The sequence below is a fragment of the Telmatherina bonti genome (genome assembly GCF_933228915.1).
Source record: "Telmatherina bonti genome assembly, chromosome: 11".
NCBI lineage: Eukaryota > Metazoa > Chordata > Actinopteri > Atheriniformes > Telmatherinidae > Telmatherina > Telmatherina bonti.
Window position 1 is genome coordinate 15,234,973 of NC_136629.1, and position 14,931 is coordinate 15,249,903.

The 14,931-nt window shown below is 42.2% G+C and overlaps 1 protein-coding gene across 1 annotated transcript; it reads left to right on the plus strand.

Annotated features, from left to right (window-relative positions):
• Positions 1-2,076: 2,076 nt before the first annotated feature.
• Positions 2,077-13,288, plus strand: LOC306762284 (protein NLRC3-like; the record flags this gene model as incomplete). The annotated part of the gene is made up of 6 exons (XM_079248726.1): positions 2,077-2,083; positions 2,278-4,051; positions 4,135-4,308; positions 11,182-11,355; positions 12,558-12,604; positions 12,750-13,288. 6 exons carry the CDS (start codon positions 2,077-2,079, stop codon positions 13,286-13,288), a joined length of 2,715 nt encoding a protein of 904 aa, XP_079104852.1.
• Between the last annotated feature and the right edge of the window lie 1,643 nt (positions 13,289-14,931).

A 14,931-nucleotide genomic window follows, 5' to 3' on the forward strand; every position in this document is an offset into this window, starting at 1 on the left:
CTGCCTTTTAAAAGATTAATAGGAGAATTCACGTAGAAAGAACTGACTTGTAAACATGTCCCAAGTATCTAAGAACTAGCTTATGTCTTGGTGGACGACACGCCTGTTGTGTGTGTTTAATCCGGAATAAAAGTTTGCTGCAGGAACAGAGGCTACGCCTGCCGTCACACGCTGCCTAAAACAAGCGCTTTGACTCTGCGTGTGTGCGGGAGAGACAGATGAGGGATGGATTACAAGACGGTTCAAGTGCGTTAGTGTAACACGGGGTGTGTTAAAATAAAATAAAGAAAATAAAAACAGGTAAAAGAGGGTCCTTCCGGCCACCTTGGTTCTTTTAAAAATCAGGGGGAGCAGAGTCAACCACACGAAGTCTAAAAAAAAAACAATTTAATAACAAGATAAAATAATAAAAAGGTTAATAAATTAAAATAATAAAACCCCATTGTTAAATGTCCTTTAAAATGACCCTAAAATGTCCTTTAAGAAACGTCCTTTAAAATGACCACTGTGCGGCTTGGGGTGGCCCTCCTCTCTGCAGCAACAGATCGTTCTCAGCCTTCCTTTGGCGACATCACGTCCAGGACCTGCAGAGAGGAGCATACGCAGCAGTGTACACGCTTAGGAAGGGAACCCTCCTGCCTGGCCCTGCAGCCAGTCTCCTCCCCTGGACCCTAAACTAGGCCATTTTACTCATGCTTGGTCCTGGGCCAGGAGTATCCGTAGGCCCAGGACTGAGTAGCTGCGCCTTAGGGTCCAGACCGGCTGCTGCACTTCAGGCTCCGCCTTGCCACCACCAAGCCGCGGTGGGACCAGTCGTCACTGGCCCCTCAGCAGTCTTCTTGTTGTCATCGCCATCGTCGTCGCCATCATCGCCATCATCATCATCATCATCATCATCATCATCATCGTCGTCGTCGTCGTCGTCGTCGTCGTCGCCATCATCATCATCATCGTCATCGTCATCGTCGTCGCCATCATCATCATCATCGCCGTCATCGTCATCGTCATCGTCTATTTTCAGGAGCTCCGTCCCCTTCCTTGTCCTGCTCCTCTCCTTCTCTTTCTGTTTTCCTTCTCTGGCTGTCTCTCTTCTGCCACACCTGTTGCTCTTTTAAAGAGTCTGCCCAGCCACTCACAGGTGTTTCCACTTAACAATTAGTTGTTATGCGACAGGCCTCCTGGGGAGGGGGGGGTTAGTAGTGCAAGCAACAAGTTAAAAACACATGCAATAAAACTATTTCAATTTAAAAACCACACTTTGACCCCGTCACATTAGCAGCCGACACCTCGCCATGCCTCGTCACTGCTGACCAATATCACAGGTTATAACACTGTACATTTTAACAGGCGCTGCTGTTGTTGATATAAATCGCGAAGCTGAATCTCTGCATGGAGCAGTGATGTGGGAGTGTGCGGGGGGCGTTTCAGGTGCTGCAGCATTGAGACCTGCTTTACAGCGCACACACTGCACTACGTGTGAAATGGTCCCACACTTGCGACTTTTTCGGTCTTTTCCTCCCCTCTTTTTCATTCTCTGCCATTAGAGACCAGCAAACCGCTCGCCGCTGCTCTTTGAAATGTCCGTCATCAGTCCGGGTGAAACAGTCATAATTGTACAGACATACCGTGGGCAACAGATTCTGTGTTTATATATTTTATAAATTTTTAAATACTTTACATGTTTACTGAAACAGTGATGTAGTCCCTCCGAACAGTGCAGTTGTCTGAGAATGCCGCAATGATGAATAAATGAAAATATATCACCACGTGATATTAATTAAACGATTAATTAAACGGAGCATTGAGGCAAATAATTTGCCTCGATCAATTTTTGTACTCGAGTTACCCGAGTAATCGTTGCAGCCCTACTGCAGAAGCTGCACTGATCCACCTGTAAATCTCACTCTCCATCCTTCCCTCACTCTTGAACAAGACCCCTAGACATTTAAACTCCTCCACTTGTCCCGACCTGGAGAGGAAAATCCACCCTATTCCTGCTGAGGACCATGGTCTCAGATTTGGAGGCGCTGATTCTCATCCCAGCCGCTTCACACTCTGCTGTTAATTGCTCTAGCGATGGCTGGTGATCATGACCAGATGAAGCCAGCAGGACCACACACATATATGTGTATATATATATATATATATATATATATATATATATATATATATATATATATATATATATATATATATATATATAAATAAATACACAATATGCACACATTTTTAAGATTGGTTTTTTTTTGTGTGTCCTTTGAGAATTTCCTCTCACAGTCCAGCGTAAATTTAAATCCAACCTGAAGAAAAAGTTCCAGTGTGTGTTTGAAGGGATCGCAACAGCAGGAAATCCAAGCTTCCTGAATCAGATCTACACAGAGCTTTACATCACAGAGGGAAGTACAGTGGAGATACGTGATGACCACGAGATCAAACAGATTGAAACAGCATTCAGGAAACCAAACAAGCCTGAAACCACAATCAAACACGAAGATATCTTTAAAGTTCCACCTGGAAGTGATGAACCAGTCAGAACAGTAATGACAAGGGGAGTGGCTGGAATTGGGAAAACTGTCTTAACACAGAAGTTCACTCTGGACTGGGCTGAAGACAAGGCCAACAAGAACATCCAGTTCACATTTCCATTCACTTTCAGAGAGCTGAATCTGCTGAAAGAGAAAAAGTTCAGCTTGGTGGAACTTGTTCATCACTTCTTTTCAGAAACTAAAGGATTTTGCAGGTTTGAAGATTTTCAGGTTGTGTTCATCTTTGATGGTCTGGATGAGTGCAGACTTTCTCTGGATTTTCCAAACAATGAGATCCTGACTGATGTTACAGTGCCCACCACAGTGGATGTGCTGCTCACAAACCTCATCAAGGGGAACCTGCTTCCTGATGCTCAAGTCTGGATAACCACACGACCTGCAGCAGCCAATCAGATCCCTGCTGACTGTGTTGGCATGGTGACAGAAACCAGAGGTTTCACAGACCCACAGAAGGAGGAGTACTTCAGAAAAAGATTCAAAGATGAGGAGCAGGCCAGCAGGATCATCTCCCATATCAAGGCATCACAAAGCCTCCACATAATGTGCCACATCCCAGTCTTCTGCTGGATCACTGCTACTGTCCTGGAGGATATCTTGAAAACTAACTGCACCAACATGCCCAAGACTGTGACTGAGATGTACATTCACTTCCTGGTGCTTCAGTCCAAAGTGAAGAAGGTGAAGTATGATGGTGGAGCTGAGACAGACCCACCCTGGAGTCCAGAGAACAGAGAGATGATTGAGTCTTTGGGAAAACTGGCTTTTGAGCACTTGCTGAAAGGCAACTTGATCTTCTATGAATCAGACCTGGCAGAATGTGGCATCGATATTACAGCAGCTTCACATCACTCAGGACTGTTCACACAGGTCTTTATTAAGGACAGTGGGCTTTACCAGGACAAAGTGTTCAGCTTCGTCCATCTGAGTGTTCAGGAGTTTTTGGCTGCTCTACATGTCCATCACACCTTCACCGACTCCGGAGTCAGTCTGCTGGAAGAAGATGAAACAAGATTCCAGTCGTCTGCTGCAGAACGAAGATGTACAGGCATCCAGTTTTACCAGACTGCTGTGGACAAGGCTTTAAAATGTTCAAATGGGCGTCTAGACTTGTTCCTCCGCTTCCTAATGGGTCTTTCACAGCCAAGCAATCAGGCACTCCTGAGGGGGCTGCTGAAACCAGCAGGGAGCGACTCACATACCAATGAAGAAACAATCCAGTACATAAAGGAGAAGATCAGTGAGAATCTGTCTGTGGAGAAGAACATCAATCTTTTTCACTGTCTAAGTGAACTGAATGATCGTTCCCTTGTGGAGGAGATCCAACTGTACCTCAGTTCAGGGCGTCTTTCTATAGACCAACTGTCTCCTCTTCACTGGTCAGCTCTGGTCTTCATCTTACTGTCATCAGAAAAAGATCTGGATGTGTTTGATCTGAAGAAATATTCTGCTTCAGAAGAGGCCTTCCTGAGGCTACTACCAGTGATTAAAGCTTCCAAAAAAGCCATGTAAGTACAAAGTTGCAAAGCAGGCACAGATTTCATTTGATCAGAAACATTTAAAACTTATCTCTACATTTTCTTCGTTTCAGCTTGAGTGGCTGCAGCCTCTCAGAGAGGAGCTGTGAAGCCCTGTCCTCAGTTATCAGCTCCAAGTCCTCTAACCTGAGAGAGTTGGATTTAAGTAACAATGACTTGAAGGATTCAGGAGTAGCATTTCTGTCTGCTGGACTTGGGAATCCACAATGTACTCTGGAAATGCTAAGGTCAGATTAAATTACACTTGAAGTGATAAAGGTTTTTTGTTGAAGAAATTGGTTCCTAATTATGATGTTGATATTCAGCTGCAAACAAATATTTAGTTCATGAAAATACAGTATAGTGTTGTGATATAGTATTAGCGCATGCAATTTCAGATTTACTGATCATTATCTTTTTCACCGCTGTTAAATCCTAAAAATTTAAAGTTCTTCAGCATTTGGAAAGGAAGTCATAAATTCTGAGTAAATTCAAGAAAAAACCTTATAAGATAGTTGTAGCTCCATCTTTCAGTGGAAGTTATTTGGTTTTTAACACAATATATTTTATGTATCTTACATCTTATCGAGGAGTGTCCAAAATGAGTCTGCAAAAGCACACCTGAATCACGGTGTGTTCAGACCAAACGCGTTTTGAGCGTCAAGAGCGTCAGGTTTCCATGTAAGGGCTATCTGGAGGTGTGGCAAGGGGGCGTCGAGCTTTCTTGCGTCACATTTTGAGTGTTTTGGGCGTTGGCGTTCCGTGTGGAGCGCGCCAAAAATTTAAGAAGTTTTTTAAAGGGGTGCTATTATGGTATTTGGAGTTTTCTGAGCTTTCTACAGTGTTACAGTGTTGAATCCTCATCAGACATGTGAATGGCACTGTTTTTATCACATAAACACATGTTTGAGTTTTGAGTTTGAGTTCCAGCACGCTCTCCGTTCGGTTTCCATGGCGACGAAAAATGCGTCGTTTTAGAGAGTTTTTTCTACTTGGAAATCCTTGTGACGTCCCGGGGGATAAGGTTCGGTGATTGGTTACCTTCTACTGGTTAACAAGGGCATGTACAAATACATCAGGCGGGTGGAAAACGTCAGATAAAGTTATTTCCAACGATGGCTGGTGAGTTTACCAAAGAGAGACATCCTGCTGCATTCGTTGCTGTGGGTTGCTGTTTTCCACTTCGTTTTCAGGGTCTGATTCAGGTTCCAACATGTAGGGCTGTATACTATGTGTTGACATTGTATTTTGTTTTTTTATTGAGTTCATATTAGCCTAATCCTTCTGTTTATGAGACGTTACAATGACGGCGAAAGCAGTTGCGGTGCGCGATTTAGCGCGGTGGCGGGAGGCGGGGCTTAATGCGGAAGAGTCTCAGTCCACTCATTTAGCCCACAGGCTGATCTGACAGCCTACGGAGAGGGTCGGTCTGAAGTAAATAAAGTGATTTGTGACGATGACTCGATCAATCCCAGCCCTTCTGGTCTCAGACAAAAAAATTAATTAGCCTGAAATGCACATAATAGTTCCACTTTAAGCTCGACGCACGTTCCGCGCGTCAAATGCCAGAGATGGGCAAAGCTGAACTTTTGCCGCTTGACACGGGGCAGGGTGTCAACCAATCAGAGCGATCAGCTCGCAGCTCTTGGAGGATTTCTGAGGTGAACCCAGACACAGGGCTTACTCCGTGCAATATTTAGGAGAATAATTCCTTGCTAAAAAGCTGAATGTTACTGATTTGGCAACGTAGCAGGATACGTTGCCTAGCAACACTTTGTTTGGGGGTGGCGGCTCTCTGCTGAGTGCGGCTCTTGTTGCATTAACAGTGACTATCACTGCCCTACAACAATGTTCTCTAGCTTAATTTATTAAATAAAACCATGCCATCGCTATCCTGAATCCGCCATCATTCAGACTGACCGGAAGAAAAGCGCCGTCTTCCCCCTTTCTTTTTCGCCGCGTTTGCCGCTCGCTCCAGACAAGCGGCAGGCGCAGCAGGAGCATTGGGAGCGTTTTGGGCGTGGGACACATAAGTGGCAGTTTACTGACCAGCGTTGAGCGTTTTGAGCGTTTTCGACGCCCAAAACACATTTGGTCTGAACGCACCGTCAGACTGGGCAATATGCTTGGGCAGAACTTGACAGCAAGCAGTTTAAGAAAGTCATTTGATTTGAATCAGACTAATAGGATCAGGGAAACATCTAAAACCTGCAGGACTGTACTTGTTGCATCGTGGCCGAAATAAAGGTGCAACACCTCTCAAGTTTCTTCTCTCCTTTATTCGTCTCATGCACATCTTACAAGCACGGTTCTTTTCTCCATGCGGCATCTCTTATTCTGCCGTTCTCCGCATAACACCGCCTACACAACGTAACATTAAGGCGAGTTCGCCCTCTACTGGTGTAGCGTATAAAATACATAAACATAACTAAATGTTCCCAATAACATTCAATATACCACATCTCCCCCACCTTTAAGCAAAAACTTGTCTGGGGTAACTAACACATTTTTTTTCTAAGTAAAGCATACACATAATAATACAAACTGAAAATGACTTAGCTCAAGACTAAGCAATATAAATGAACTATTAGCATTCTAGTAAACAAAATCTTTAAGGTGCACAGGTGCACGTCTCTCTCTATGAGAACGTCTCATTTCTGGCTCTGTGGGCAACACTTTCTCTGCCTGAATAGTCGAAGCAGGGGGTATCCCTGGCTCTACCTCTAAACTAGAACTCTGTTGTTCCAACATTAGCGGTTTGTTCATTTCAGGTAAAGTAACATTAGACGTAGTGTCTGGAAACAACGCCCTCTCTTTCTCAATCTTTAGCTCGGGATCAGGTAATCTAGCTCTGACCTGATCAACATGCCTTTTCACAACTTGACCAGTACCAACATTAACAGTGTAAGAAAGAGGTCCTGAACAGTCTTGGATAACGCCAGGAATCCACTTTGGTCCATAAGAATAGTTCCTGATGAGTACATAATCTCCAGATGTAAATCCTCTTTCTTTGCTGTGTGTGTCATGATTCACTTTCTGTTTCAGTTGTTTTTGTTGCACTTTGGTTTTTACGTCCGGAACAACCAAATCCAGCGCTGACCTCAGTCTGCGTGACATCATGAGTTCTGCAGGTGACAAGCCTGTCGTTGCATGAGGTGTGATCCTGTAGCTAAATAAGAATCTTGACAATCTTGTTTGGATTGTCCCATCTTTCATCTTTTTCATCCCCTCTTTAAAGGTTTGAACAGCTCTCTCCGCTAGTCCATTTGATGATGGGTGAAACGGGGCGGATCTCACATGGTTAATGCCATTTTGCTTCATGAACACTTCAAACTCTGCACTTGAGAAGCAAGTCCCATTATCGGACACAAGCATTTTTGGTATTCCAAAAATACTGAAGCTTTGTCTGAGTTTTTCAATAGTGACTTGGGAGGTGCAAGAGTTTGTTGGATACACGTCCAGCCACTTTGAATGAGCATCCACAATCACGAGAAACATTTCTCCAAGGAATGGTCCAGCGTAGTCCACATGAATTCTCGACCATGGTGACTCAGGCCATTCCCACGGGTGCAGTGGTGCAGGGGCAGGTGCTTTTTGATGCGCCTGACACTCATGACATGCCTGAACAGTTCTTTCTACATCTTGATCCATTCCTGGCCACCACATGTACGATCTGGCCAGTCCTTTCATTTTAGTCATTCCTGTGTGAGTTTGATGCAATAGTTTGAGCATCCTTTCTCTTCCTTTTGTAGGGATTACAACTCGAGCTCCCCAGAGAACACAGCCATCTCTTACACTTAGCTCCATTTTTCTCTGGTGGAAAGCTTTGAGGTTTGGATCATTAACTGCAGGCCACCCTTTTAGGATGTATTCATGTACCTGTGATAAAACAGTGTCTTTAGCGGTCCACTGCTTTATTTGACTCGCTTGTATCAATGTCTCATCCAAAATGTCCATCATTAGAACTTGCTCAGTCCTCTCCTCCTTTCTTAGTTTGACCGGGACTGGCAATCTGCTCAATGCGTCTGCATTTGCGTGATGTTTGCCTGGTTTGTAGACTATGTTGTACTTGTATGCGCTGAGTTTCACAGCCCACCTTTGCACTCTTGGCGATCCCATTTGGGGAATTGGCTTCTTTTCGTTAAACAGATAAATCAGCGGCTTGTGATCTGTATAAATCACAAAGTTTCGTCCGTACAAATATTTGTGGAATTTTTCAATCCCAAATATGATTGCGAGCCCTTCTTTATCCAACTGTGAGTATCTTGTCTCTGCAGGTTGTAAAGTACGGGAAACAAACCCAATTGGTCTCTCACTTCCATCTTCCATGACGTGTGATAATACTGCACCTACTCCATAAGGCGAAGCATCACATGACAAAACCAGCTCTCTGTCCGCTGAGTAGTGCACCAAAACATCGGATGTGTTGAGCATGTCTTTTGCGTTTTGAAAGGCTTCTTCTCGCTCTTTATTCCATTTCCATCGAACATCATGTCTCAAGAGCTCATGTAATGGCGCCAACCTAGTTGCAAGGTTCGGAAGGAACTTGTTGTAATAGTTTAACAGTCCCAAAAATGACTTGAGCTCTGTAACATTTGTTGGGGCGGGAGCATCCTGGATTGCTTTGACCTTTTTCTCCACTGGGTGTAATCCTTGTGCATCTACTCTGTACCCTAAGTACTCCACTTCATCCTGAAGAAAGGTACACTTGTTTCTTCTGAGACGTAGTCCAGCCTCTTTCAGTCTTTTAAGCACAATGTCCAAGTTTCTGATGTGATCAGCTTTGTTCACTCCGCTGACCAAAATGTCATCCAAATACACTGCGACCAGAGGAATTCCACTTAAAAGACTCTCCATCGTCCTTTGAAATATGGCCGGAGCGGAGGCCACACCGAACGGTAGTCTGTTGTAGGTGAATAATCCTCTGTGCGTGTTCACTGTGAGGTATTTCTTGGACTCTTCATCCATGAGTATTTGTTGATAAGCATGACTCATGTCTAACTTGGAAAACTGCTTTCCTTTAGCAAGTGCATTGAACAAGTCATCTACTCTGGGTATTGGATATTGCTCGAGTGAGGACACTGTATTTACTGTTAGTTTGTAATCTCCACACAATCTGACTGTGCCCACTGGTTTCAGGATGGGTACTACCGGAGCTGCCCATTCTGAATATTTCACAGGGGTGATAATGTCCTCTTCTAAAAGTCTGTCAATTTCCTCATCCACTTTAGCTCTCATAGCATAAGGAATTGATCTGGGGCGGAAGAAGCGTGGAACTGCGTTTTCTTTCACGTGGATGGTAGCTTTGGTGCCTTTCAACGTGCCCAGCTCCTCCTTGAAAACTTCTTCATGTTTGCATAGCACTTCTTGTAAAGTCACATTTGCCTCTTTAGTATCTCTCTCAGAGTGAATACTATGTACTTGACGAGCTTTGTCTCTGGCTTTTATTTCTGTCCAGTCCAGTTGAATGTCCTCCAGCCAGCCCCGGCCTAGCAAAGTAGGTCCATCGCCTTTTACGACCACTAGGGGCAGTTTGGCTCTTTGCTTATGGTACTTGACCTGGACTTGAGCTGCTCCCACAACTGTCACTGGATGCCCTGTATAAGTCTCCAACTTGATTCTCACTGGTTTAATGTTGGGGGTTTTGCTTGATTTCCACATTGTTTTAAATGTCTTTTCACTCATCACGGTGAGACTGCAGCCGGTATCAATCTCAAAAGTCACTCTTTTGCCATTTAGTTTCATACTCTCAGTGTATGGCTCAACTTTTCTTAGGGGCATTTCACTCATGCGCCCTAGCTGGAACTTCATTCTTTGTAATGTGAAAGGATCTTCATCAGAACTATCCGAGTTGCTTTCCTCTTGCCTTTCTTTAACATTATGTGAATGATAGCCTGAACGAGCTTGCTCCTTTTTAACACCAGGTTTAGCATTTCCTTTTTGCTTGGTTTTGTTTCGACAAGCTTTGGCAATATGGCCCACTTTTCCGCATGCATGACATTTCTCTTGTTTGAACTTACATTCTGATGCCTTGTGTTGTCCTTTGCACCGGTAACACTCTGGAACACTGCTGCTCTTGAACGCGCCTCCCTGATGCGTGCCTTTGTTTATCTTGAAGCACTTCACAGTTGCTCTTGGATTTTGGAGGTCATGTGCATTTTTATTGGCGGTTTCAGCAGCTACTGCAATGGACAAGGCTTTTTCACATGTTAAATCTGCTTCTGCTAGGAGTCGTCTTTGGATACGGTCGTCATTAATTCCACATACGATCCTATCTCTCAACTTTTGCTCCAACGTGTTGGCATAATTACAGTCCTGTGCAAGCCTGCGCAGTTCTGCTACATAATCCACGACTGATTCATTTGGCTTACGACTGCGGGAATCAAACTTGTACCTCTGGACGATTTCACTTGGCTTTGGGTCGAAGTGGTTTTTCAGCAACGATACCAGCTCTGTGTAAGTCTTCTCTTTTGGTTTACTCGGGCTGAGGAGATTCCGTATTAAACTGTATGTAGATGCGCCGACTACCCTGAGGAGTATAGCTCTCTGCTTATCCCCGTTATCAATCTCATTGGCCTCAAAAAACTGATCCATTATTTCACAGTATTCTTCCCAGCTTTGATTTTTAGCATCAAACGCTGCTAGAGTGCCGATGGTCGCCATCTTTTCTGTACTTACGGCGCTCTCCCCTCTTATAAAGTCTTTAGCCCGACAGCCACGTCCTTACTGTGCCATCCTGTTAGTCCTCGTCGCCAAAAAGATGTTGCATCGTGGCCGAAATAAAGGTGCAACACCTCTCAAGTTTCTTCTCTCCTTTATTCGTCTCGTGCACATCTTACAAGCACGGTTCTTTTCTCCATGCGGCATCTCTTATTCTGCCGTTCTCCGCATAACACCGCCTACACAACGTAACATTAAGGCGAGTTCGCCCTCTACTGGTGTAGCGTATAAAACACATAAACATAACTAAATGTTCCCAATAACATTCAATATACCACAGTACTGATTTAGTTTTTTTTAAAATTATTTTTATTTCATAAAATGTTTTGCTATGACACTTGTTAGAATTCCTTGTTTTTGTATTGAACAGTGTTTGCCATGTGTTGCTTTGTGTGTCGCAGTCTGTCAGGCTGCCTGATCACAGAGAGAGGCTGTTCTTCACTGACCTCAGCTCTGAGCTCCAACCCCTCTCATCTGAGAGAGCTGGACTTGAGCTACAATCATCTGGGTGACTCAGAAATCAAGTTGCTGATGGACAAACAAAAGCACCCTCTATTAAGACTGGAAATCCTGAGGTATAGAAACTTGATCCAGGCACACACAATGTCAAATAGAGTGAAATGATTTCTTGCCTGTTTAGATACAGTGGCTTGCAAAAGTATTCATACCCCTTGAACTTTTCCACATTTTGACACATTACACGCCACAAACATAAATATTTTATTGGAATTTTAAGTGGAAGACCAACACAAAGTGTCACACAGTTGTGAAATACAATGAAAATTACACACGTTTTTTTTCACAAATAAAAAACTGAAAAGTGCAGTGTGCAAAATTATTCAGCCCCCTTTTCTCTGAGTTCAACCAATTGCCTTCAGAAGTTACCTGATGATGGCTGAATGATTGAATGTTGGCCTAATGACTAAATAGAGTACATCTGTGTGTGTAATCTAATCTCAGTACAAATACAGTCGTTCTGTGACAGCCTCAGAGGTTTGTTAGAGAATGTTGGAGAGCAAACAGACCATGAAGTCTAAGGAGCACACCAGCAACTTTATCTCAGGTAAGAGATAAAGTTGTGGAGAAGTTTAAAGCAGGGTTATGCCATAAACAGATTTCCCAAGCATTGAACATCTCACGGAGCACTCTTTAATCCATTATCTATCCAACTATCAAGATCTGAAACAGTCATTCACAAATGCTGTCCATCTAATATGACTGAGCTTGAGCTGTTTTGCAAAGAAGAACGAACAAATATCTCAATCTCTCGATGTGCAAAGCTGGTAGAGATATACCCCAAAAGACTTGCAGCTGTAATTGCAGCAAAAGGTGTTCCACAAGGTATTGACTCAGGGGGCTGAATACTTTTGCTCACTGCGCTTTTCAGTTTTTTATTTAAAAAAAAAATATATAATCATATGTAATGTTTATTGTACTTAATTGTGTGACACTTTGTCGGTCTTTTACATAAAATCACAATAAAATATATTTGTTTTTGGCCTGTAATGTGTCAAAATGTGAAAAAGGTTCATAAAGTGGATCATTGTAAGTGAACTGAGCCAAAAAGAATGAATAAAATTGTGTGTGGCAACATGCTGTAGGAGGGGATTCAAGTATCTCTTGTATACCTTGGTATTTTCAATGCTTCATAGTCACTAACATCTTTACATGTATTTTGGTAAAATGTTGCCTCATTCAGTGTAGAGCAAAAGCATGTAATTTCTGTGTTTGCAAGCTGAAAGGGACTGTGTTGTCCTGACCTTCCTCCTGTTTACAGGATGGAACATGCTGGAGTCCAATGGTTGAAACCAGGTCTGAAGAAGTGTAAGTGGTTTTTGATTCATGACAGATTGACATATCTCCACTCTACCACATCACACCGTCTCATATCTGATGTCATGAGTAATTGAGTTTCATTTCATGAGCAGATAACTGATCCATAACAGCAGCTGATTGTTTTCTCCACCAGATTCCTGCAAACTTAAAATGGACACAAATACAGTAAACACAAACATCCAGCTGTCTGACAACAATTTGAAGATGACGCGTGTGGAAGAGATCCAGTCATATCCTGATCATCCAGACAGATTTGAGATCTTTCAGCTGCTGTGTACAGATGCCCTGACTGGACGCTATTACTGGGAGGTGGAGTGGAGTGGGAGGGTTTATGTATCGGTGAGCTACAGAAGCATCAACAGGAAAGGAGATAGTGATGATCGTTGGTTTGGGTTTAATAACCAGTCCTGGAGTTTGTTCTGCCCTGATAACGATGGTTACTCTGTTTGGCACAACAGTAAAAAAATATCCTCTTCTTTTTACTCTGCCACATCCTCTGTACCTCAGAGAGTAGCAGTGTATGTGGACTATCCTGCCGGCATTGTGTCATTCTATGAAATCCTATCTGACACACTGATCCACATCCACACCTTCAACACCACATTCACTGAACCGCTTTATCCTGGGTTTGGATTTGAAAACAGGATCGGATCCTGGATGTTGTTCTGTTGAGCTTTGTGTAAACAGCCTCCTCCTGTCAGAGAAACACTGACTGCTCAAGAGATTATTATCAAAGTATTTTAACTACATACTAAATAATTACACATGAATTGATTACTCTTGTTGTACCAGTGGTTTAAAGATTGAAGCTTTTTTTCTTCCAGGATCCAAATGTTTTTTTCTGTTTCTAGTTGTTTCTGTGCAACCAAGTTGAACCAGTTAATCTGTTTGCTGCATTTTTCATCCATTTTTGTTTAAATCCCTCTTTTTGTTCTCCAATGTCTTGTGATAAAACTGTACATACTAAAAAGGCTTGCAAGCTAAGGAAAGGCATTGTTCAGGAGTAGGAATAAAACAGAAAGAGAAAAAAATGTCTTAAACAGACCTTAAATGATACATTATTTAATCAACAAAAGTTTCTTTGAAAACTTTATGGATATGCTAAAATAGATTAATCAAACTCAATTATTTAAGGACTTAGAGCCTTTTGACACAAACCATTAAAGAAACTGAATATGTTTATTGTATATTTACCATTTTAACTATGTAACCTGTATCGAACTTGCTCAGCAAAGGTTTCCAAGTACAAGATTGTTGTCTTTTTAACAAAATTGTCTGACCACAATGATATGACTGACTTCATGATAGAATTTCTCTGCTCCAGTTGTCTTTTATATATCCTCTTTGTCCCAACAAATCCGTCCAATTTTCCCATTGTTATTGAATTTCTGTCATTTTTCTCCCAGATCGTATAACATTAATCTCATACTGGAGTGGGAGTCATTGTAATTAATGCCTTTTCTGATAACTAATTTTCTAAGCAATTTCACATCTGTTACTCACTATTGTACAAATTTTGCCATTATTTTTTTGCTGTTATAACCTCTTCTTTCATAATGCTGCCTGACTTCTCCTTGTTAATAAAGATCCAAACATTCAGTAGTTTTAAAGACTTGATATATAGATTATTTAAAGCATAACAGAAAATGAAAATGTATGTGTATATATACACACATATATATATATATATATATATATATATATATATATATATATATATATATATATATATATATATATATATATATATATATATATATATATATATATATATATATATATATATATACTATTCACAAAAAGTTAGGGATATTCAGCTTTTGGGTGAAATTTCACAACAAGCCTAAAATGCATTCAAACCTGTACAGGTAAACTTAATGTGATCTTCTCTAAGCTTTTAAATGCACATGTCCAACTGTTAAATGTTTCAATAAATTTTGCACAAGTTGCTGTTCTCTAACAAGGAGCTTAACGGCAAAAATCACGGCAGGTGTGTGATCCTTGAATTGACCAATAAATGTCCTGGTTCAATTAGAGCTGGTGTTTAAACAGTTGTCCTCATCATGCTGTTCACATTTTGACATCATGAGACCAAGACGACACCTAACAATGGAACAACAGTCCCTTGCCATTGCGATGCTTCAAACAGGACGTTCTCAGACAGAAGTGGCCACTGAGCTTGGAGTGTCACAGAGTGTCATCAGCAGGTTGCAACAGAGATATGGAGAGACTGGAAGAGTCACAGAAAGGCCTAGAAGTGGACGTCCTTTGGCCACATCCCGTGCTGATGACCGCTACATTGTGAACACTGCCCT